At 33.4% G+C, this 22,866-nt stretch overlaps 1 protein-coding gene across 2 annotated transcripts; it reads left to right on the top strand.

Annotated features, from left to right (window-relative positions):
• The first annotated feature begins 131 nt into the window (after positions 1–131).
• On the top strand, positions 132–21,823 carry LOC113396833 (uncharacterized). 2 transcript variants are annotated; one of them, XM_064217762.1, is made up of 23 exons: positions 132–5,365; positions 5,439–5,655; positions 5,887–6,192; positions 6,305–6,438; positions 8,294–8,428; positions 8,833–8,932; positions 9,605–9,700; positions 10,074–10,211; positions 10,408–10,545; positions 11,004–11,123; positions 11,808–11,834; positions 12,979–13,367; positions 13,451–13,803; positions 14,083–14,269; positions 14,423–14,593; positions 14,889–15,060; positions 15,499–15,620; positions 15,808–16,028; positions 16,406–17,661; positions 17,745–18,070; positions 18,208–19,887; positions 20,206–20,342; positions 21,104–21,823. In XM_064217762.1, exons 1-23 carry the CDS (start codon positions 294–296, stop codon positions 21,163–21,165), a joined length of 11,559 nt encoding a protein of 3,852 aa, XP_064073832.1. In that variant the 5' UTR covers positions 132–293; the 3' UTR covers positions 21,166–21,823. The 2 variants fall into 2 exon arrangements, with proteins under 2 accessions (XP_064073832.1, XP_026490679.2); XM_026634894.2 differs by lacking the exon at positions 11,808–11,834 and having other exon boundaries at positions 133–5,365.
• The last annotated feature ends 1,043 nt before the right edge of the window (positions 21,824–22,866 follow it).

Genomic DNA, 22,866 nt, shown 5'->3' with positions numbered 1-22,866 from the left:
TTTTATTATAAGTATTTTTTGTTAATTGGTATCAATGAAAACAGTACCGAATTTTAATACAGGAAATCGTCAAATCTAATTAAAAAAAAATACAATGTATAGCGAATTGGCAACACTGATTTGGCGATGCTACTGCTAGATTTCTAACAATATAATAAATCAACAAATATAGTTATTAACTATTAAATATTATTGCTCTATAAAACCAGTTCTGATATGAAAACAGTTTACTTAAATCGTACATACTGTTCCTAAAATGTGTTCAAGTTGCCCCATTATAGTTTTTTATTATCATGTCCGAAATAATTGATTTGGAATCCAACAACCTCTGTACAACTGAGGACGCATTCGAAAAGTTTCAAGTAGTATCGATGTATGAAGAAGATGAATACATAACACTCTCTGATATTTTGTCGCCTCCGGGATCTGGCAATAATGAGTCCGATATTATAAACGTGCCAAGTGACCAAGTCTCAGAACAGATGCAAAATCCAAGACAAAAAGTAAACCTCTCATTAATTGTTCAAGAAAATGAGGATCAAGAAGAGACTCCTCAAAGCAAAACCAGGGTAGACACGAAAAGGGATGTTCCTAAATTAAAAGGGAGAATAAAGACATATGGTAAGCGGTCGAGTCTAACTAAGAGTATTGGAAAAGATTCCCTCGAAACATCTACGATTACTCGTGGAAATGATAATACCACTTCCTCTTCAAAGATAAATAGTGATTTAAATTATGACATGATAATAGGAGAAGAAAACTCACAATCGGACTCGGTCAATCAGTTGAAAGACCAACCAAATCCAAATAAAATATCCAAAAAAAAATTGTCCAAGAGAGGTAGACCTTCAAAGCTTAAAACAAAAATGGATAATTTAACTGATACACCAGCTGATGATGAAAATAAAAAAGATAACAGAAAAAGAAGAAAAAAACTCTCAGATATACCTATAATTTCTGAACCTTTAACTAATTATGAAAAAAATTTAGTTCCTAGGAGGAATTCTGATAATGATAAATTAGAATTTGAAAAATGTAAAGAAAAAGCTTTGGAAGATATTTTTAAGGTAGATGAACCAGAGAAAGTGAACTCAAGTAATAATATTGAAATAAAAAATGATGATCTTAATGAGGAAGATATACCTTTAGTAGCATTGAGTTCTAAGAATAACAAGATTGCCCATTGTGCTGTAAATAATTTAGAAATAAGCATAGATACTAAACAAAAATCATTAAATGATTCAAATATTACTCATACAGTAGAATCTGGCCTTTTAACTGAGAAATCGCCTAAAAAGCGCGGTAGACCAAAAAAAGTTAATACAGACATTTCTGAAGTTAAATTAAATGTCATTGAAAAGGAATTTGAAGAGAAAGTTTCTAGTGCTGTTGATGAAAGTTTGCATAACCTAAATAGTGTACCAGAAAAATCTGATTTAAATAGTTGTCAAATAGAGGAACATCTTGTGCCTAAAGATTCTATAATACCAGACTTGAAAGAACATTTACCATATGAATGTCTTGCTAAAAGAAGTTTAAAAAAGCCAACGATGTCTGACTTTGAATATAACATTGACAGTATTGTAAAACTTGATGATCAATTAGAAAAATCTGGTTCAGAACATAGTGAGAATATTGAATCACTTATAAAAGAATCATCCAGACCTGTGCGTCGGAGAGCTAAAAAAAACTTTGATTATGATGAAGGATCAGATGAGGACCCTTTTGCAAATATAGAATCATCTGATGATGAGTTACCAAAACGGAAAAAAGGCAATAAATATCTTTCTGATGATGAGTATATCCCAGGAAATAAGAGGCAACAGATAGATTTATCAGATAGTGATATTGATGAAGAGGAAGAGTTTGCCAAACTAAAGAAAAAAAAAGTTAGAAGATTAGATATAGGATTGCCTAACAAAAGCCCTAAGAAAAGAGGTCGAAAGTCAAATGGAGAAAAAATTAAGAGTCTTGTGAGATCTTCAATAGAAATATGCGAAACAGATGAAAATGCCCAAGCTGATGAAGAATCACTTGAAAAAAATATAATTGAAGAGAAACAAAAAAAATCTTGGGATGGTAAAAGTGAATTTCAAAATTTCCTTGCTAAAATTGCTAAAGGAACTGATATAAAAATTAAAAAAGCTGAAGCAATTGATATTGAGAAAACAGCATTGCAAATACCAGTTCTTGATTCCACACAGGTAATGAAAACTGTAGAAATGTTTACTCAAACCAATGTCATAACAAAGCCAGTTGCTGTTCAAACTAATTCTTTGTATGACATTCCTATGAAAAATCAAGTTGCTTTGACGGCAGAACAGTCAGAGAAAGCATGTGAATTTTTATCAGGTATAGTAAAAACAACATCAGAGCTAGGACAATTAATGACCCAAAAGTCTGAGGATTTTATTGAAAAAAAGATTAACACCAAAAATGTAACAGATACATTTAAAATGGATTATTGTGTTAAAAAGTCTTTTTTATTGTTTAAACTGGCAAAACACAACTTAGTTCAGATGGAAGAAGATTTATCAAAACATTATGAAGAATTTTTAAAAGAAAATGATTTAATAAAACATAGGGAAGAGGAGAAAGTTATTGCCGCAACATCAAATACACACAGTGATAGTGATTGCGAAATTGTAGAAGAACCACTAGTGAAACCAGGAAAAGAAAAACCCGCATTTAACCCTAAAACAGTTTTTCTTAATAAAGAATTGTCAATAAAAATAGCAAAAAAAGCAACTGAAAAACCAAAACCCAAAGAGAAATTAAACATAAAAGGAAGGCACACAGTTTGGATTAATGATTCAATAATGATTAAAAAAGTTAAACCGAATCAGTCTTTTTTAGCCCAGGACAGCCGAAATATAAAACCTCCTGATACTTTTGTGACAGTTCAAATGGTAAGTGACTTTTTTAAGATATATGAACGACAGAAAGCTATACAAATTTGTGCACCCTATGTTAAAAATCAAGGATTTGGTGACAAAACATTCTTATGCTATTATTTTGCTGAGAAATCATCCAATATACTTGAGAATTCTCATATACCTTATAATGAACCTATACAAATTCCTGTTGCTGAAACAGAACCAAGCTCTAGAAATGAAAACAACCTGACATCAGATTCAAATAAAGTTAGTCCTCAGTCATTATGTTTAATATGTACTCAAATAATACAAAGGCATATGCAGTCAGAATATCCTATTATTGCAAATACAAAGCAAAAAATCCAAGAAAATATAACTTATGTTGGTGCATGTGAGAACAAAAATGAAAATACACAAAAACAAAATGTTAAATTAAAAGTTTCATCACTTAAAACACTTTGTTATAAAACAATTAAGAAACTAATGTACAATCTTAATTTTAGTGACAGTGAAGTTAAGACAGTTATACCTGTATGTGAGAAACAACTCAATAATATGTATGAGAAAAGCAATAATATCTTATTTGACATCAAATTAGAGGATATATCAAAAAATAGTGTAAAACCTTTATTTTCTATTTGTTTAAGCTTAATACAAAATTGCTTTAAAAATGAAAATATCTGTGAACAACCAACTTTGCTATACTGTCCTCATTCATTAAAAGATATAGCATTTAAGAGACTCAAGAGCATTTATTATAATAAAACGACGGGAAATTGCTTGCAAGAAAATAATTCGAAAGATAGGCTTGAATTAAAAACCTTAACAAAAATATGCATTGATAAAATTTTATCAATAATAAATGAAAATGCAATCTTAGATACCAGTAAATGCAATCAAAAAAATAATTCAAAACAAGCTGTAAGGTCTTTAAATTATCTCTGTTTAAATAAAGTAATGGGCTTACTAAATCAACACAGTGAATATGATGTTCAAGTAGATAATGAGGAACCATTGAATTTCTGTATAGATAAAGTTAATACAGTGTCAGAAGATGTGTTTTTAGAGGATAATTATGAAAATTACCCTGAGAATGTTCACCAAAGCGATCGATATATGGATGACGAAGAATATAATTTATGTGATAGTGAGGACGTAATTAATTATGAGTTTGAGTCCAGAGAAGATGACAATAATTGGGTATCACAAGTTCAGATGAAAGAATTGCGCTCTTGTACGGATCCTATAATTACACAGGAATGCGAAAAAAGTCAAGAAACTGATATTTGTCTGTTAAATATTAAAATAGAACCTTATGATTATGTATCGGAAAGCATTGGCGAGTCTTCTACGATAAAAATGGAACCTGTAGAAGTAGAAGAAACTCATTTTGCACAATTAGATATAATTACAAAGCAAGAAAATGTCATTTCTAATTCTTCAAATAAAGAAGTTATTCAAAGACAAAACTGCCACAGTTACGATGTTGAAACTTTTGAAGCCTTTGTAAGTTCAAATAAAATGATTTTATCCATGTCAAACATTGAATATGAAGACGTTTTTACACAAAGTACTTCACGAGTTCGTAGACATCATGAGCCTGATTCAGATCACAATAATGAAACGTATACTGATACAATGAACTTACTAGTACCACAAAATGTAGATACAGCTAAAGGGAGACTAATGGAAAGTAGTTCAGATGAAAGTATAAACAAATCAACTGAAAAAAAGAAACTAGAAAAAAGAAAACTTAAATTTAAAAAAAATAAAAAAGATTTGCCACCAACGAAAGAAAAATTAGTCCTCAAGAATGATGTTGCAATATTAACTAGAAGAATGCGGGATAAAATTAGGCAAAAAGAGAAAACTAATCAGTCGTCAGATTCTGAATTGGAGGACATGACATTAAATCTAAGAAAGGATAAGTCAAGCAACATCGACAAAAACAAGAAAACTAAATCAACAGATAATGATTCGCCAGAAAAAGAAATACAATGTAATGATGTAGATTCAACTGAAAAAATTGATGATAGTTACATAGAAAAAAAAGAAAACAAAAATATAAATATTCAGATTGGGAGCAACAATGAAATTACTTTAGATGGTGAAAGTGAAAACAATCAAAACTTAAATGCAAACGTTATTGAACCGGTCCATTTCAATGGGCCGTTATCGCCATTAATTAAACTAGATGAACCCATTGAACTTATAGAATGTCAACCTACAATATCTTTATTAGAAAATATTAATGAAGCTAACTATGAGATAGATAAAGAGACAAATTCAAAAGTACAATTGAATCTAGATGACACAATGCCATTTGTTGATCGCCATGGTTGGCAGTGTTATCCTATTGATGGTAAAGATAGCAAAATTTATCAATATCCTTATGTTTCATTAGACAAACTACCAGAATCGTTTGTGGAAATATATTTCAGATATCAGGATATAACTGATAAAAACAACGACGATGCAGAAGTGGACAAGTATGTAAAATTTACGTGTATGTTTTGTATATCTACATATAACCATTTACATATTTGAATTTTTATATTACAGATTAACAAATTTAAATTCATTACATCAACGTACAGTGCATATCCAACCAAAAGATAAAAATAGGGGAAAAGTAAACAACAGTAAAAAAAATTGTAACGAACCTGTGAAAGAATGCATCTCGCACGAAAATTTACAAACTCGTGTTAAAGTTGAAGCACATAATGAACTCTCACCTTCAGAAGATGAAAGAGAATTCGAAGATAATGTTTCTCATTTTGTAAGTATAACAGGTTTTTTAAAATAACTAGTGATCTGCTCCGGCTTCGCACACATTTGTACCTCTTTCTAAAATTAAATTAGTATAGATGTTTATATTCCTTTGGTTTACATGATTATTCTTATCTTAATACATTTTCTTTGATGATGATTAGGATTAGATGAGTGTACATAAGCAACGCTGGTGTTAAAAAATAATTATAATTATTAACTACAATTTAATATATTTTAGGCGCCGAAACAAAGCTCCGATAATTATTTGGCGAAAGATTCGCTCATGGACGACGACAGTGAATCAGAAAAGATTGACAATAAGGATACCAACGAAACTAAAGTTGATGATGAAATTTGTCATAAACCTAGAGCGGGGCGTTCGTTGAAATCTAAAGATAAAGACAAGTTTAATCCTGATGATTTAATGCTCACTGCTGACAAAATGATGAATAAAGAATTAGCGTTATTACATGCGCCTGTTGTTTTGAAAGAAGAAATTGAAGATAAAAAGGACTTCACAATTAGACCTACCAGAAGTACTAATGTGCGTATGATATGTACATATTTTTGCTGCAAAAAAAATTGTTGTACAGTATTAAAAAAATGAAAATATTGTTTTCTTTTTATTTATTTCATAATTACAATATTTTTTACAGAAAAATACAACAAAAATAAGTATAATAAAGGAACCAAAGGAAGAAGATGACTCCTCATCGGAAGAAGAAAAGCAATGGTTTACGACGAAAGAAAAACTTTTGAAAAGATTAGAAAAAAAACAGGAAGTTCCTAAGTAAGTAAATATTTTATTAAAATAAAATAAACCGGTATCAATTTTCAATTTTGCCAGTTATAACTCAGGTATCTATAGTTAAAATGGTTCGCGTCTCTCCACATAAAATTATTATCTTACATTAGTATGAGTAAGTGACGCTCGTGTTTACAAGATTTCTTAGTGTGCGTGACACGACTAAGAGTAAAGGCAGCAAGTAAATACAAATCATATTAATTTTTTTTAGTTTAATTTATTAAAAAAATCCATATGGCATTTGTTTGCTCCCATTGTGTTGTTTATCAAATTAACGCGCTCTTCAACTGATTTAATAATTGAGTTATTATTTTGATCAATATTTTTTAAGCATTTCATAACATTGAGGAAATTTAGAAATAATGTTTGAAATATCTATATTATAAATAATAATTTATCATGGGGAGCGCGCATTTGTGAGTAAATAGATCTGTATATTAGGTTTTCCAACACATATTATGGCTTGTACTGGTGTAATATGCTTTTTATATTAAATTATCGTTGATCTCGTTAACCTGTTTTTTATATGCTGTTAACTGTACTTTATATGCTGTCCTTGTGTATTGTATTATTTCTGAATTACTACAACAATGTTAATATTATATATACGAAAATAACTCTTGCCTACCTGTCTATTGCTCTTTCACGGCCAGACTGTTAAGCGGTAGTTGATGAGGTTTCGTTTGAAGCAAGCTGGTACCCCAACCTTCCTTGTCCTTCCACATTTGCTCCTTCTTTATACCTAAAATCTAACGACCAACCCCTATAACGCAAGCAAAGCCGCGGGCGATAAGTAGTATTATATAATTCATATTCGGTTTTGTGTGATCATCTGCTTTTGTTACTTTCTTAGGTCGATATTGTATACGAATATGAATATGTTGTTGAGGCTGTTGCGAATCACTATCATGTCTTAAGTGCAGATTTTTTTTCTTAAGGGTCAATGACTTCATTATTTTGTAAACGAGAAACTAAAATATTTCGTTGTTGCTATCGCTTTAATCGGAATTATTTGAATTGAAATATACTTCAAACCTTCCCTCCAAAGGGAGAGAGATGGCCATGGCTTATCAGTGGGACATTTACACGCTGTTTTTTTTTGTTGTTTTACTTAACCATCGCTTCATGCCACCAACTTTCATATATCAAAATTTAAAGTAACTACCTTCTGTACAAACTTTTGTCCCTTAGTTAAATCTTTTCAAGATGATTTTTCTTAGTGTTCACTTACATAATATGTTGCCTGTGCCTGATTATATAATTCACTATTTCTCGTTTTTAAGTCAGAGTTTTTTATGATATAGGTAGACAGACGAGCAAATGGGCCACCTAATGGTAAGTGGTCACCATCGCCCATAGACAATGGCGCTGTAAGAAATAATAACCATTCCTTCAATCGCCAATGTGCCACCTACCTTGGGAACTAAGAAGATGTTGTCTCTTGTGCCTTAAGTTACACTGACTCACTCACCCTTCAAACCGGAACGGTTGTGTTCCGGTTTGAATCACTACTGCTGTTTGACGGTAGAATATCTGATGATTGGGTGTACCAAACTAGACAGGCTAGCACAAAGCCCTACCGCCAAGTAAAGTGTTAAAATTTTATTAAGTATACAAGTTGATGAGGTGCACTAGGCAAGATGAATTTAATACATATATGGTTTGTAGGCAGCTAATTGATTGATCGGTAGTTTTCTGAGCTTCAATAGTTTTCATTTGGTTATATTTTATACTATTTCCTTTGTTATATACTGAGGTAGTGAAACATGGTTATCGTTGAAATTCGGTATTTAATCCATTCAGTATTTTTGTTGATTTTTAAGATTTTTTTTAATTCCAGCGTGGACGACGCGAAACGCGCAAAGCTCGTGAGTGAGTTTATCGAGAAGCGTGGAGACGGCATCGAGACCAGACAACGCGCGCGACCGCGCCGACGCTCGAAGAAGAAGTTGCTCGAGCGACGCAAGCAGATGAAGTTAGTATCGAATATTTTACGGCTATTGAAGATTTTACGGTCATACCCGAAACTATTTTATTGAAATATGGTACCAAGACACATATTTTTCTGTGAACCTTAGAAAAAATACATGTCACCTTTAACCCAATGTCAAACTATAATCCCCAAAAGCAATGACAAAACTTACCCGTATCATATATTTTTTATTACGACTTTTAATTTTAATATAATAAAAAAATAATTTGATTTTATGCTCTAAAATCTGAATATTTCTACATAAATTTCAATTTTTATCAAATTTTATAATTTATATTTCATTACCGAAATTACCCTATCATTAACATTAAGGCCTTGATTATACACAGATAAAAATTAAAATAATAATAAATTATTATTATTAATAAATATTAATTATATTTCAGGATACTTTCAAGGGAACTCTTTGGAGATGAGACCTCGCATACGGGCAAGAAATACCAATCTCAGACCAATATGAGCAAGGGTCGTCGTAACATACGGAAGGTATACACTATACATAATCTTTTTATGTTAAAGATTTCACATTTATTTTTTTGGTTAATAATATTTTATTTAACTACTAGACCGTTATTAGAAGCTTAAATAATGAGATAGGCACATCTGTTTCCTGACATATTTTGTTTCTCTACCCAAATATCTGTCTCTTTCGCACCATCCTCCCTTTTCATGATGGCAGTGCTTGTCAAAGTCAACGGTTCCCTTGTAATTATAGGCTTTATGTTTCCCGTGCGGTCAACTGTGCTCCAAAAGTATTGTTTTGGCAATTGAATTACTTAATTTTTATTTTAAAAATAATGTCAATTTTGAACTTTGAACAATTCAACTCGTAAGTTGCACATTTATTTTTATAACGGTTATATTCTCTCGCTATGTACTGCAGAACTGTCCATTAAATTGAGTGAAAATATTTTGGTTAAACATATTCTGTAATGCCATATCTTTAAAAAACCTAAAGTATAGACGCTACCGGTAAGAGTTACCTTAAAATGCCCACATTACTAATATGTTTAAACTAGTATGTTCAAATCACAGGATATAAGATTTCACCTTATCTTAGATAGGGATCGCATAATGATCAGAGTGTAACGTTTATTTTACATACCATAACGTAACATATTTTTATTTGGGAGATATTCTACTAAGTTTTGTTTAAAGGTAATTGACAAGAAATCATTGGGTCGTAACACTGTTTTGGCGAATATGGAGGAATTTGAGAGAAAACAGAGACTGAGTCAACGACAAGCGCAACTTGTAAGTTATATTTGTATTTTGATTTTTTTTAATCTAATCTCAGGAGACATTTATGTTAATCAGTAAAATTAGCCATCATTGAAATGTTGCCAAATAAAAAATAAAAAAAACAAAAAACTTTTCTTCAATATGCGGAAAATTTATTCCGGTTTCCCTTGTATGGAATAACATCTTATGGATTTTTATTAGTATAAATGTAGTTTATGTTTAACAAATTGTTATATCATTTTTGACTTTTTTAGTAATTCATATGAGTTTGATTGATTTATTTTATTTGATTGAATGTAGATGAAAATGCGCTGTAAAATTAAATGGAAACAAGTGATGTAGGTTTAACGATATTAAATTGAAGAATAATTTTCTTATTTTGTAGAGAGAAGTTCTCGGCTGCGAAGAGGGAGTGAACGTGGTAGTTATCAACGACGAGCTCTGTCTGGAATATGACTTTCAGGAGCTTCGGCCGATCGTGACGGTCCATCCATTCTTCACGAAAGTCATGAAGGCGCATCAGGTGAGACGGTTGGCAGATTTTTTTAAATAAAAGCCCTATGGACATAGGACACCCGGTCAGAATAGTTCGGTGGTCAGACCACCCAGCTGCTTCAGCGGGTCGGTAGATATACATGAGGCAGAATTCAATCCGTAGTTCTCTTGTTCACCGAGAACCTGGAGAATCCCTGTCCCGCGTAACGCAGTGCGTGTTGCAGTACTCGGGCGTGAAGTTCATGTGGGACGCGTGCTTCGAGAGCGTGGCCGCGACGCGCGGCGGCGGCGGCGGCGGCTGCATCCTCGCGCACTGCATGGGGCTCGGCAAGACGCTGCAGGTGCTGGCGCTGCTGCACACCGTGAGCTACTTTTGATATCTCATATATTAAAAAAAAACATGACTGGACTTTTTCGCCCTATAAAATTACACTAATTCGGATATACCTTACCTTACCTTACTCCCGCTTCGGCTCAGTGTTAGATTGTAGCTTACGGTGGTACCTCCACTACTTATAGTCCTTTATTTGCATCAAATTTCACGTTAAATTTGTGCCTGGAACATCTTATCTACACCGCTAGGCGTCTAGCTATGATCGTTGAATGAAAGCAAAATCTCATGCACTAATTTAAAATGTCAACTGTTTAATAGTTCAATATTGAATTCAATTTTAATATCTGTGGTAAATATAATCTTGATTTAGATAAATTAATTATTAATTATGCTTTATGAGTAATTTTGTATATATATATTTAAATATTGTACTTATTTAATTTTATTAAAGTAATGTATTAGCAGTAATTAAATAAATAAAAATAGGTGCTGACCCACCCGAAAGTGGGAATGCGTCGCGTGCTCGTGTGCTGCCCGCTGTCCACTGTGCTCAACTGGGTGGATGAGATCAACAAGTGGATCGGACCGGTCACTAATAAAATCAAGGTACACATATATATATATATACACATAAATAATTATATAGTTTAAAGTGTTTTACTGTTCTTGTTACAATTTTGATAAACATCCTTTTTGTATTTGTGTAACAGTTAGGCATCTATTTATAAGCTGTATAATGGATTGCGTTTAAAGGTAAACTGTGTTCACCGATGCTTATGGTATAGCTAGCTTACGTAACAAGCAATCGAGATGCGCCTGCTAGGCTATCTGCGTTGTTTCTATATAGCGTGCTATTTATATATAGTCATCCAACAATGAAATATCTAAAATTAATAAGACTAGCAAAGGGTATCCGCTTCACGAATCGATAGTAACAAAAATATTGAAAATTTTGATTCAAGCCAAAAAGGATTTTTCCAAGTGGTTGGATGGACATGTTCATACCAATTGATTGGACCGAGATTTGTTTTCCCGCTTATTTAATGATATCGCAATTGAATTCAAGTACTGTTTCGATGACATAATATAGTAAAAGACGGCCTTAGTTTATCTTTATATATATAAGTCTCCTGTGCATGTGTATGTAACTGACCTCCTCCTAAACAATTGAATCGATATTGATTCATTTTTTTGGGTGTAATTGGGTGGGCCGCTAGGTGGCGATTATAAATATAGTTCTTGCTTTACCCTTTATATCTATTGTAATCTTTATTTTTATTTGTTTTCAAGCAACGCAAAATAAAAAGGAAACTCCAGGTATTTTTACTGCAAAATTTATTGATTAATTGATGAATAGCTGCGCGCGTCGACTTTTCTCAAATGAGGTTTTATGTAAACTGCTTTTCAACCTTTTTATATAGTTTAGTTCCTCGTAAATAAATAAAGACAAAAGATATGGACCGGGAGATGATGACACAAAATACTAGGTCATTTGTACCAGTATGGCGGTTCTTCAGGGATCTAATTACATACTTTACATACTAATTACAGGCTAATTTTTGCATAACTAATCATCGTCGAGTAGCCATTCACGAAAATCACCTTGCCATACTTTTCCGACAGTTCCCAATGGCCGCCATACCACTGCAAAGGAGTAATTTTTTTTTTTGCCATACTATATTTACCACCCTGAAACTTTTTTAACAGTTCCCTGTATGATCATAAAAAGAAGTCTGATAATGCCATACCTGTGGGAGGTGGCGAATGTGAACAATATTTTTTCAGAATCCTAAGATTTTATTCGTAATTCGAACGATTTGTACCAGTATGGCACAAAATTTTCCTATAAGTTTGAGGTTTAACGAATATAAATACAAAGTTTCAAACACCTAGGTGGCGGCAATCTTGTCTTATAAGCAGATGTTATGTTTTATATATATGATTTTTTTCACATGTACCCTTCACGATATTATGCAAAAATTAGCCTGGTACAAATGGTTGAATTGTTTTATTTAAATTAATGTATTCGCGTCGGTATGGCGGGCTGTAAGTCACACCCGAGAAGTATGCCATTACGCAACCGCCTACTTCTTTTTTTTTCGATTATCTGAAAATACAAGCATTTTTGTGGAACAAATCGTTCGACACTCGTTATTTATCCGACGCGTTCGATTAACGCCCACGCGATTGGGCCGCCGGTGCGAGCGCTATGACCATCATTTTCCTTTTTGCCTTTACGTAATTAGACCCCAGAAGAACCGCCATACTGGTACAAATGACCTAATATTTTGTGTCATCATCTCCCGGTCTAATATCAAACAACTGATGATTTGTTGTTTATCTTGAAAAATAAAGAATTGTCATGTCTTTGGGAATTAATCTAAAAAAAAAACCTACACCTTTTGGATAAAACCTTGCTTTGTTTGAGTTATTCATAAATATATAATCGTATATTTTAAAGGTATTCGAGCTTTCGAAATTAAAAAAGACTTACGAACGCGCCTACCAGCTAGAGGACTGGTTCAACGGTGGTGGAATTTTCATTATCGGCTACGAATTATTCCGGAGTCTGACAACCCTCGATCCCATGCTCGACAACGTGAGACCGACAATCGTGAACAAGATCCGAATGGCGTTGCTGGACCCGGGACCGGATATGATAATATGTGACGAGGGACATTTACTTAAAAACGACTGTTCCGTTCTCGCCGTGGCGATGAGCCGGGTCGTGACCAAGCGGAGGATCATACTGACCGGAACTCCCATGCAGAATAACCTGCGGGAATACTATTGTATGGTCAATTTTGTCAAGCCTAATCTCCTTGGAACGTATTCGGAGTACTCCAATCGGTAAGTCGAATCATTCATGAAAATTTAGACATCTAAAGTAATAAAAAATAAAATTTATAAATATTTTTTTGTTCATAAAACAGGTTCGAAAATCCCATAATGAACGGCCAACATAGAGATTCAAGAGAGGAAGATATAAAACTCATGAAGGCGCGAACTCATATTCTTCACAAAGTACTCGAAGGCTGTCTGCAACGGCAAGAGGCGTCGGTGCTGTACCCTTACCTGCCAAAGAAATATGAGTACACGTTGTTCATAACGTTGACCAAGTGCCAACGGGAATTATACAACCATTATCTCTTCAATTGTACAAAGGAGACTAAACAAAGTGTTCTTAAAGACTTTCACGTATTACAAAAAATCTGGACACATCCCCAGGTTCTGCAAAACTTTTTAACGAGGGCACGAGATGATGGAACTGATACTAAAATTAAAGGTATTTAGTACTTTGTATTGAATTTATTTGACTTCAATTGTGTTTTGCTTATGCGTTTTGAAATTTACTCGAAACGGTTAATTTATGATTAAGAATATTTTCCAATTTAATTTTAAATAATTATTTAGAGAAGGAAAAAAATAAACTCAATTTAGAACCACCTAAAGTTGCAACATGGCTAAATTGAAACAAATTATAGGTCATAAAATGAATCCAGTTGAATGAGAATATTAAAAAAATAGTAAATATAATAGAGCACTTCCCAAACCCCGACCGCAGTGGAGAAGCTGGAGGACGACCTGGCGCGCGACGACCTGGGCGCGTCGGAGGACGCCAAGCCCGGCGCGGCGGAGGGCGGCTGGCTGCCGCACGTGGCGCCCCGCCTGCTGCACGCGCTCGACAGCTCCAACAAGTTCCTCGTCGTCTTCCGCCTGCTCGACGAGTGCGTCGAGCTCGGGGACAAAGTGTGAGCCGCTCTCCTCTCCACCTCGGAATCGATCTCATTCGTGGCTGCTCCTAATTTTTTTGCACAGCCGACGTAACAGCCGTACGAAAACATAATGAAGGAGCTGAGTCTGTTTATATTGACGGCAAAGCCAGCGTGTCTGTCCCCGCGCAGCCTCATCTTCTCGACGTCGCTGTACACGATGGACGCGCTGGAGTACTTCCTGCGGCGCGAGCGCGCGTGGGCGCTGGGCCGCGAGTACTACCGCCTGGACGGCTCCGTGCCGGCCGAGGTGCGCCAGAAGTGGTGCCGCGAGTTCAACGCGCCCAACAACGTCACCACCAGGTCCCCACTCCCCACTCCCCACTGACGAGCTTAAACGATCTTTAAACGTTGTTTAGTGAACTCGGCACCTAGTTAAGTGTCATTCGCGATAATCGTCTCCTCAGTTTTCTGTATTTAATATGGGAATGCATAAATAATAATAATAAAATTTTGTTTTTCACTAATTTTAATACAGTATTCATTTTAATTGGAAATAATAAGTATTTTATTGGCTTGTAAAACGAGTTACTTTATCAAAATAGGTTTAAAATTTGATAAAAATGTATATATTCTATAGGTATATTATTTTACGCAGATTATTTCTGATATCCACACGAGCGGGATGTCTCGGTCTAAACATGACAGCGGCTAATCGCGTTATCATCCTGGACACGTCGTGGAATCCGGCTCACGACATACAGAGCATATTCCGCGTTTATCGCTTTGGGCAAAAGAAAGACTGCTATATCTATCGTCTTGTAGCAATGGTGAGTGCTTCTTTATGTATTTAATATACTTTTATCATGTATAATAAAAACACTTTCATACATAATATTAGAGTCTTATGTATAATCATTTTATACAACTAACATATATTCTATTCTATTCTACAAATAATATATATTCTGATTGTATTGAATTCACCAAGGTTAACATTGAAGGCACAAAAACTTTGAGGGGAAATCGGATTTATCGTTTTCGCTGAAATATATGTACGCAAAAATGATTTATATATTTTTTTAGAACACCGAGTACTTATTTATTATTTGTATTAAGAATAATTATATGTATGATAACAATAAAGACATATTCTAACGAATGTATTCGTTAGAATTCAAACATTTAATCATGAAGTTCACTTGATAATGATAAATGATTATTGTACAAATAAATGCACCCAGCGTTTAATGTACTACTAACATCAGGGTACCATGGAGCAGAAGATATACGAGCGGTCGGTGACTAAGCAAGCGGTGGCCTGTCGCGTGGTGGACGAACAGCAGATCGATCGACATTATAATATGTCCGATCTCTCCGAGTTGTACAAGTATGTATAAAATATTATCAAAATTTGCTTTTTTTACTTAAATATTTCGGTAGGTTTTGATTATGCCTAAAAGTTTGTCCGTTTATACCTTTTCAAGTACTTCCATACAAACGATGTATATAGCATCCCGTAAAATTACAAAAAATCAAGTGAATCGGCGTCAGCAGCACTTATTAAATGAGTTCAGCCTGGACGAGGCGGGCGCGGGCGTGAGCGCGGGGCTGGCGGCGGGCGTGCGCGACGCGGCGCTGCTGCGCGTGGCGCGCGCGGACGCGGCGGGCGCGGCGCTGCACGCCGTGCACGAGCACGACTCGCTGCTGCGCGGCTCCGGCGAGAGCGGCCTGCCCGAGGACGAGCGCGCCGCCGCCTGGATGCAGTTCCAGCAGGAGCACACCGCCAACCACACCAGTACGTTTCGAGCACTATTGCGTAAAGAGACCCCGGTATTTAAACGCATATTAAAACGAGTCTCTCGGCTGACATTAATAATGGTGACGATAGTTTCCAGTGCTCCGGATTTCTGACCTCTTTTATTAGAACTAGAATGTATGCATTGAAATGTATCATTGATTATTACAGCATGATTTAATTCAAAATTTCAAGTCCATGAAAAAAGAACACTCAGCTTTTTTTAGCCTCCGAGTCGGCTCCTCCACTTGATCATCAATAACTATTATACTTAACTTATACTATAACTATTCTTAATCGTTACTTAACTCGACGTTTTCGATTCATTCGAATGAAAGAAACTTTAAATATATATATAGTATATTTTTTTGTTTTAGCAATAAAAAATATTGAGATAGATCTCCTAGCGGCCGAAAAAACCCGTGATAAAATTGTAGGTAACAATGACATCCAGTTACAAGCAGAAGCTGAAAAGTCTAAAAATATACAAGAACGAAAACCTAAAAGAGAAAAAAAGACCAGTACGACAAATAGTTATATAGACTCACAGCCGTCGACTAGTCGGCAATCAGAATCTACTCTTAAACCAGAGGCCGAAGAATCGATGATAAAAAAAATAATGGGCATTCTTATCAAACATAACTTTCACACTACTAAAACAGCTGAAGAAATTTCAGATTTAGTTGTAGATGTCCGAAATGTTATAGCTAATGCTAAAAAGAATGGTCTTGATAATGTTAATCCTTTGACTGCAAGTATCGCTAAGGTTTTACTAGAAAGCGAGGCTTTACCCATATCGGAGTCGAACAACGTGAGTCTTAAAGTAGACGTAAGCCATTCTCCTGAATCAGAGTCAACCGAAATGATAATCGGTATTCCATGTGATGAAGATATACGTAGTGCTGTTGAAACCCACGATAAAGATACAACCACACAAGAATACTTTGATAGGAAACGACGAAGAGAGCGAAAACAATCGGATGAGGAATACGTCCCTGAATCAAGGCGAAGGAAAAAGAAAGTAACACCTGGTGAAAAGCCAAAGAGAAAAAGAACGAATGAAAAAAATGGAGCAAATACTATTGATGATAGCTCATTTGACTCTTCCGAGGTCCCCCGAACAGAAGCTCAGGAGTCTGCATTAATCGAATCAGAAAATAGTGTACCCACAATATTGCAGTCAGTTATTAATAGAACTTCCGACCAAATATTAACGAAGCAATTGGTAATAGAGGAAACAATAGAAGCGAAATTGTCTGAAAAAAATATGTCAGCGAAACAAATCAAAAACAGTGACGACTGTATGGTCGTTGAAAGCATTCTACTGAGTGATGATGACGATGAGCCATTAGCTGCAATAAAACCCACAGAAAATGTTAACACGGATAATTCAAAAGAGAATAAAAAGAACAAAGATGAAGAAAACAACGAAATAATACCACTACATCAATCATTACTAATTAATAAAAACTTTATCAAAATTGTAGCCCATACGTATTTGAGTGGAAATCCAATGTTAGACGAAGATGCAGCGATTCTTGCAGCTCAATACAGTGCTATTAAGGCTTTAAAAGAAGTTAAATCGACTGGAAAAGAAATTACCAGCGGTCCCATATATGATATTGCAGTAAAGGTTTGTATTTAATAGATTTTCGACTGATATTATAAGATGTGTTTTTTTATATTCATTTTCACATTCCTTTTTGTATTTTATAGGTATTGGGCAAGAGTTTGTTAAAAAAATTACAAACTTTACGCGGGGGCATGAACGATTTTTCTATGTCAATTGAGCCAGAAAATACTCACAATCAAAATGATATAACAACTGAATCTTACATTGAACCAACACTGAAAAAGGTTACCGTAACCGAAGCAAAGACAAAAAAAGCTATCAATAAAAAATATTTAATTAAACAAAAGAATCATTCAATAAATAGTGCTCAGGATTGCGGAAATGAAAAAAATTGTGTCGACCAGTATGTAACAGAATCTAATGCTGTACCAATCTCGTGCGGTTCACATAGTGTAGTTCCAGTTGGAATGTGAGTACTTTTCATATTCTAATTAATTATTCGTGAATTTTGTTTACTTAATATTTGGATACAAAACAATTTTAATATGTTCAAAAAACATTTAATCGCCTTAAAAATACTCTAGCATAAGTTTTTTTCTTTGCTAGATTCAAAGGTCCTGCGTCCATCCATACAAATGAGCCGCCATTGCAAGACGAATGTATATTACCTGACGATGACGATGCCATGATTACCCCACTTAATACGGAACCAACTTCCGCAAATGAAGCCATCTGCCAAAAGAATGCTACTAGACGAAATTCGCAGAAACTTTTAGTTAATGCGGTCATAGCCGATAGCGCCAAAATAGAAAAAAATGCGAAAAATGTTTTAATTCAGCCAAAACCTGTAAATTTAATAGTTGCTCCTATTTCTACAGGTATTACGAAACCAACAATAATGAGTATTGCGAAGGTAGGTCACGAGGTAGGAATCACTAATCCAGGGGTGTCGACGCAATTAAGTGATACAATATGCTTAGATAGTGATGAGGATGATATTACATCGGATATCAGTAATGTCATGCCAGTTCGAGAAGAACAGAATGCGACACCTATTACCAAACCTCAGAATGTCGCTGTGGATTTACCAATTAATAGTCCAACAAGGTTAAACAAAAAAAATGTCGTTTTTCCGGCTTTAAAAGAAACTTCCAAAAGCATCCAATCGACAGCTGATATTAATAAAGTAAATCCTTCTAGTAAAAATACCAAGGAAAGTGTACGATCTTCATTAACTGCTAATAAGGAGTCTAAGTCACAAAAAATACTAAATAAAACAAACTGTAAGCCCGGAGATATTTTAAGAATATCAGAATCAGGCAAAATAGAAGTTTTAAAAAGGACTGACCACTTGCCAGCTTCTGTTTCCTCTTTCGCAATAAACGAAGCTCGGGGTCAAACTCCCGCAGATTCGGAGTTTATTACTAATGACTGTCAGATTATAACTCCAGATGTAAATAAATATTTCATAGCGAAAACAGTTTATAGCACTCCTAAAATAGTAACAGAGAAAAAAGATCCTAAAAATATGAAGGAAGTCGAAAAATGTAACAATAGTATTCACTCAAAAATTAAAACTCCAGATCCACTCTCAGTACTCGATGATGTAATACATATACCATCCGATGAAAATGAGAAGACTATCACGAAACCTTACAAAAAGGCAGATAAATTAACTTTGACTCAGGAGGCTTTCGTTGCAAAAGATAATATAAAATCAACAAGGGATACCAAGATAATCGCTCGTCAGTCGACGAAAATTAACATTAAAAAGGTAGAAGAAAAAAAGGAAGTAACAAATGCAAATAATAACATAGATCTTACAGCTACTAATACCAAAGTATCGATTATTACTCCATCGACAAGGAAGCCAGAAATTAAAAATGAGAAATCTACTATAAAAAGGTGCGCAAATAACGAGAAAAACTCTTCGAACTCATATGTTTCCATTGCAAAAATCATAGAAGCACGTCAGCCGACAAATAATATTAAAAAGGTGGAAAAGAAAAATGTAGAAACAAAAAATGACGTAATAAACAGAAATAATAAAATAGACCTTACTACTTGTGACAGAGTATACAATAATGCTCCGTCCGCGATCACGAAAGAAGATAATATGAAAGTAATCGATCTAACAGAGAATTCCTCCGTAAACGATGCGGGCACAAGAATTGCAATTAAAAAAAAAGATTCTGTCGCTATTGCAGGCACCTCGAAAGATATAATTATAAACAAAATTGGCACTTTATTGAACAATTCGAAAAATATTCTGACGAAAGATGTGACGTAAGTATCTATATAAACAGAGTTTCTTTCATATCATGCATCCTGTGCGTCCTGTAGTTCTCTCCACTTTAATTTTACTTTCAAAGTTCCGATAACAGCTTCGTCGATGTTAAAAATGCCATTTTTCCGCAAATCCATAATATCAGGCCCTCGATATCGACCAATGATATCGCTTGAATTCGATGTCAAATGTTGTTTATTTTGTTTATGTCCTCTCTTGGTTGGAAGAAAACTATAGAGGGAAAAATATACCTTACTATTAACTTCTTCTCACTCTTAACGATGATAGATGTACTTATAACATTTAAAAATTTACAGAAAAGTATTAAATAATAAAACAAGTGCAAGGAAGAACGTCACTATAACTTTACAGAAAGTAGCTACGAGTGACAACTTGAAACGTACATCGCCGTGGCAGGAGTCTGATATTAAGAAGATAAAAGCAGAATCTTCAAGTGAGTTAAATATTATATCATATAAAATATACAAAAATAATAAAACTGTACGTACTTTGCGTAATCTGAATATAATTATTTTTAATTACATAATTTCGGTATTCGGTTAGCAACCGAACAGAAGTAACATTAAATGTTGTAAGAAATGTCAAGTGATAAAAGCCATAGTGATAATCGGATTCTTGTGTAAGTTTATTAATACCTACATTTTTGAAAAATATTTTGAAAAATTACCAATTAATATGGATGGATGAATGAGTTTAGTGTTGTAAGAACGTACTCAAGTGGTTTAGTTACACACTAGATTTCACGAAATGGCTAAGCCATTTCGACAATTTCTTACGAAATTTGTTATCTAGTTGTTGTTAGTTGTTGTTGTTAAATTATATAGTTTATACTGAAATGCTATCTATATAAAATGAAAAAAGTTATGCGATGTCGACATAAACATGCGATTGTAATGCTTTTACAACTACAATTAAAAAAGCTTACAAATGTTAGTTACTTAATAAGACAACTAACGTGGATGTTCCTTTTGACACAGTTCTGAATGAAAAGGATCATTCATCCAACACGATTGATGACATTGATGAAAAAATAGGATTAAAAAGGTAGATAAGGCATGGGGCACAATAAATATATTTCAATACTGCTCATCCTATTAAATTACAATGTCAAACTGTATTTGATAGCCTACTTTAATTAGCTATATTTTGGTTTTTTTATTATAAGAGTCACACTGTAATAATATTTTGTTTCAGGACCGATGTCTCTCAAAGACTTCAATCTTGACGACTTTGATGACATCATAGAGTTAGAATAATAAATTATATATTTCGTATAAAATACGCTTGCACATGATTATGACTGGTACACGTTCAGTTTTATGATAAAAAATAAGTACTATTAATGAGTCATATCGTTTTATTTACTATTTTAATGTTTTTTCAAGCAAATGACTGTATGATTTTTGATTGTGATACTAAATATTTTATGTTAAAGAAATTATTTTTAATTTAGTTTATGATTATTATTGCACTTTTATAGTACTATCGCTTTATAAGACATAAAATTTATAATTAGAAGTATATTATAGTAGCCTTCCTAGCAGCTATTAAGTACTAATATTGAAAGTGTTATTGAATGTGATTCTATTTTTATTTTTAAAATTATAACACGAAGTCAGCAAAATTTGTTTTGTTAAAAAAAAACGAAAAGGAATGTTTGATATTCTATTCCATAATAATTGCATGTTTGCTAGAAATATGTCACATAACAATAAGTTAGTGTAAATCTTTAAAGTTATAAAAATATATATAATATATGTCAGTCGGGCGCTGCGTCGCCCCTTTGCAATACATACAACTAAAACATGTTTATGTAAAATTAAAATTTATGTAATCTTTGAAAACAAAGATATCATCATCATTTCATATTTTATTTTATTTTTCACCTGCGATTTGCCTCGATTAAATCAAATTTACGAAGATACTTGGATTTACCTATTGAGCCTGTTCGTGTTTTATATTCAGTTTGATTTTTCATGATTCTAGACTAAGAACTTACAAATACAATACATAGGAGTCATTGCACCACCCCAATATAAGTGCAATTGTTTTTGCAAGAGACCAAATTAAAAATATATTAATAATGGTTTGTTCTAGGTTACGGATTAACAAGGAAATTACTACTACTATACTTGGCTTTAAAATTTAATTGAGTTTGTTATCTCAACCATACCGATCAATCTCATTCGTGTCTTCTCCATCCTACGTGACATTGGCGAAATAATCTGTGCCCTGTGGCACAACTAAAAGCCATTAAACTAAGAATTGAATTGAATTAATAATGGTGTTTTATGGTCGTTCTGGGAAGTAAAAATAAAAGTAATTCAAATTATTACAACTATATATTCTCTTATAATTATAACAAAATAATTTATGTTTCTTACGTTATACATTAAAGCTGCTACATATTAAATAAATCAATAAAATATCTCGTGACCAGTCGATTTATCACTTTTTCACTAAATTTAAACATCTTAATTTTATAAATGTTCGTAAATAAGATCTTTTAGTGACTATTTAAATATAAGAACTTAAACAAAAAAACATAAGAAGACCCTAATTTTAAATTAAAGATTTCAGTTACAAAGTTATTAAAATTAAAAATAGAAGTCGAACCTATACAATCAAGCGTTCTATTATTTTTTTGTTATAAAACATGGATGAAACAAAAGCTAGTTAATAATAATTATTTTTTGAGATCAAATTAACACCTTGAAAATATATTGATCTTGATAGATAGAGAAAAGGATACAAAATTAATATGGAAAATACTAAGTAACTTGTTTTAAAAAGACAGGAAAAAATATTTTATATATATTAAAACATGTTGGTTTGAATTTGTAATAATAATAATTTGGTTCTATATTTAAATATGTTTTTTATCAAAGTATCAATTTAGCATTAATTTCTATAACATATGATTATGTAAAATATGTTAACTTCTAACAAATCTTTGA

Source organism: Vanessa tameamea, chromosome 18 (genome assembly GCF_037043105.1).
Source record: "Vanessa tameamea isolate UH-Manoa-2023 chromosome 18, ilVanTame1 primary haplotype, whole genome shotgun sequence".
NCBI classification, from domain to species: Eukaryota; Metazoa; Arthropoda; class Insecta; order Lepidoptera; family Nymphalidae; genus Vanessa; species Vanessa tameamea.
Note: the sequence above shows the minus strand (reverse complement) of the source record. Positions and strands in the feature narration are given on the sequence as shown.

Excerpts from the sequence above, each read along its gene's own strand:
- LOC113396833 (XM_064217762.1), top strand. The coding sequence starts at position 294 with ATGTCCGAAATAATTGATTTGGAATCCAACAACCTCTGTACAACTGAG. Across the intron at positions 8,933-9,604 it reads GTCGTCGTAACATACGGAAG|GTAATTGACAAGAAATCATT; the intron begins GTATACACTATA and ends TTTTGTTTAAAG. Across the intron at positions 15,061-15,498 it reads TCTATCGTCTTGTAGCAATG|GGTACCATGGAGCAGAAGAT; the intron begins GTGAGTGCTTCT and ends TACTAACATCAG.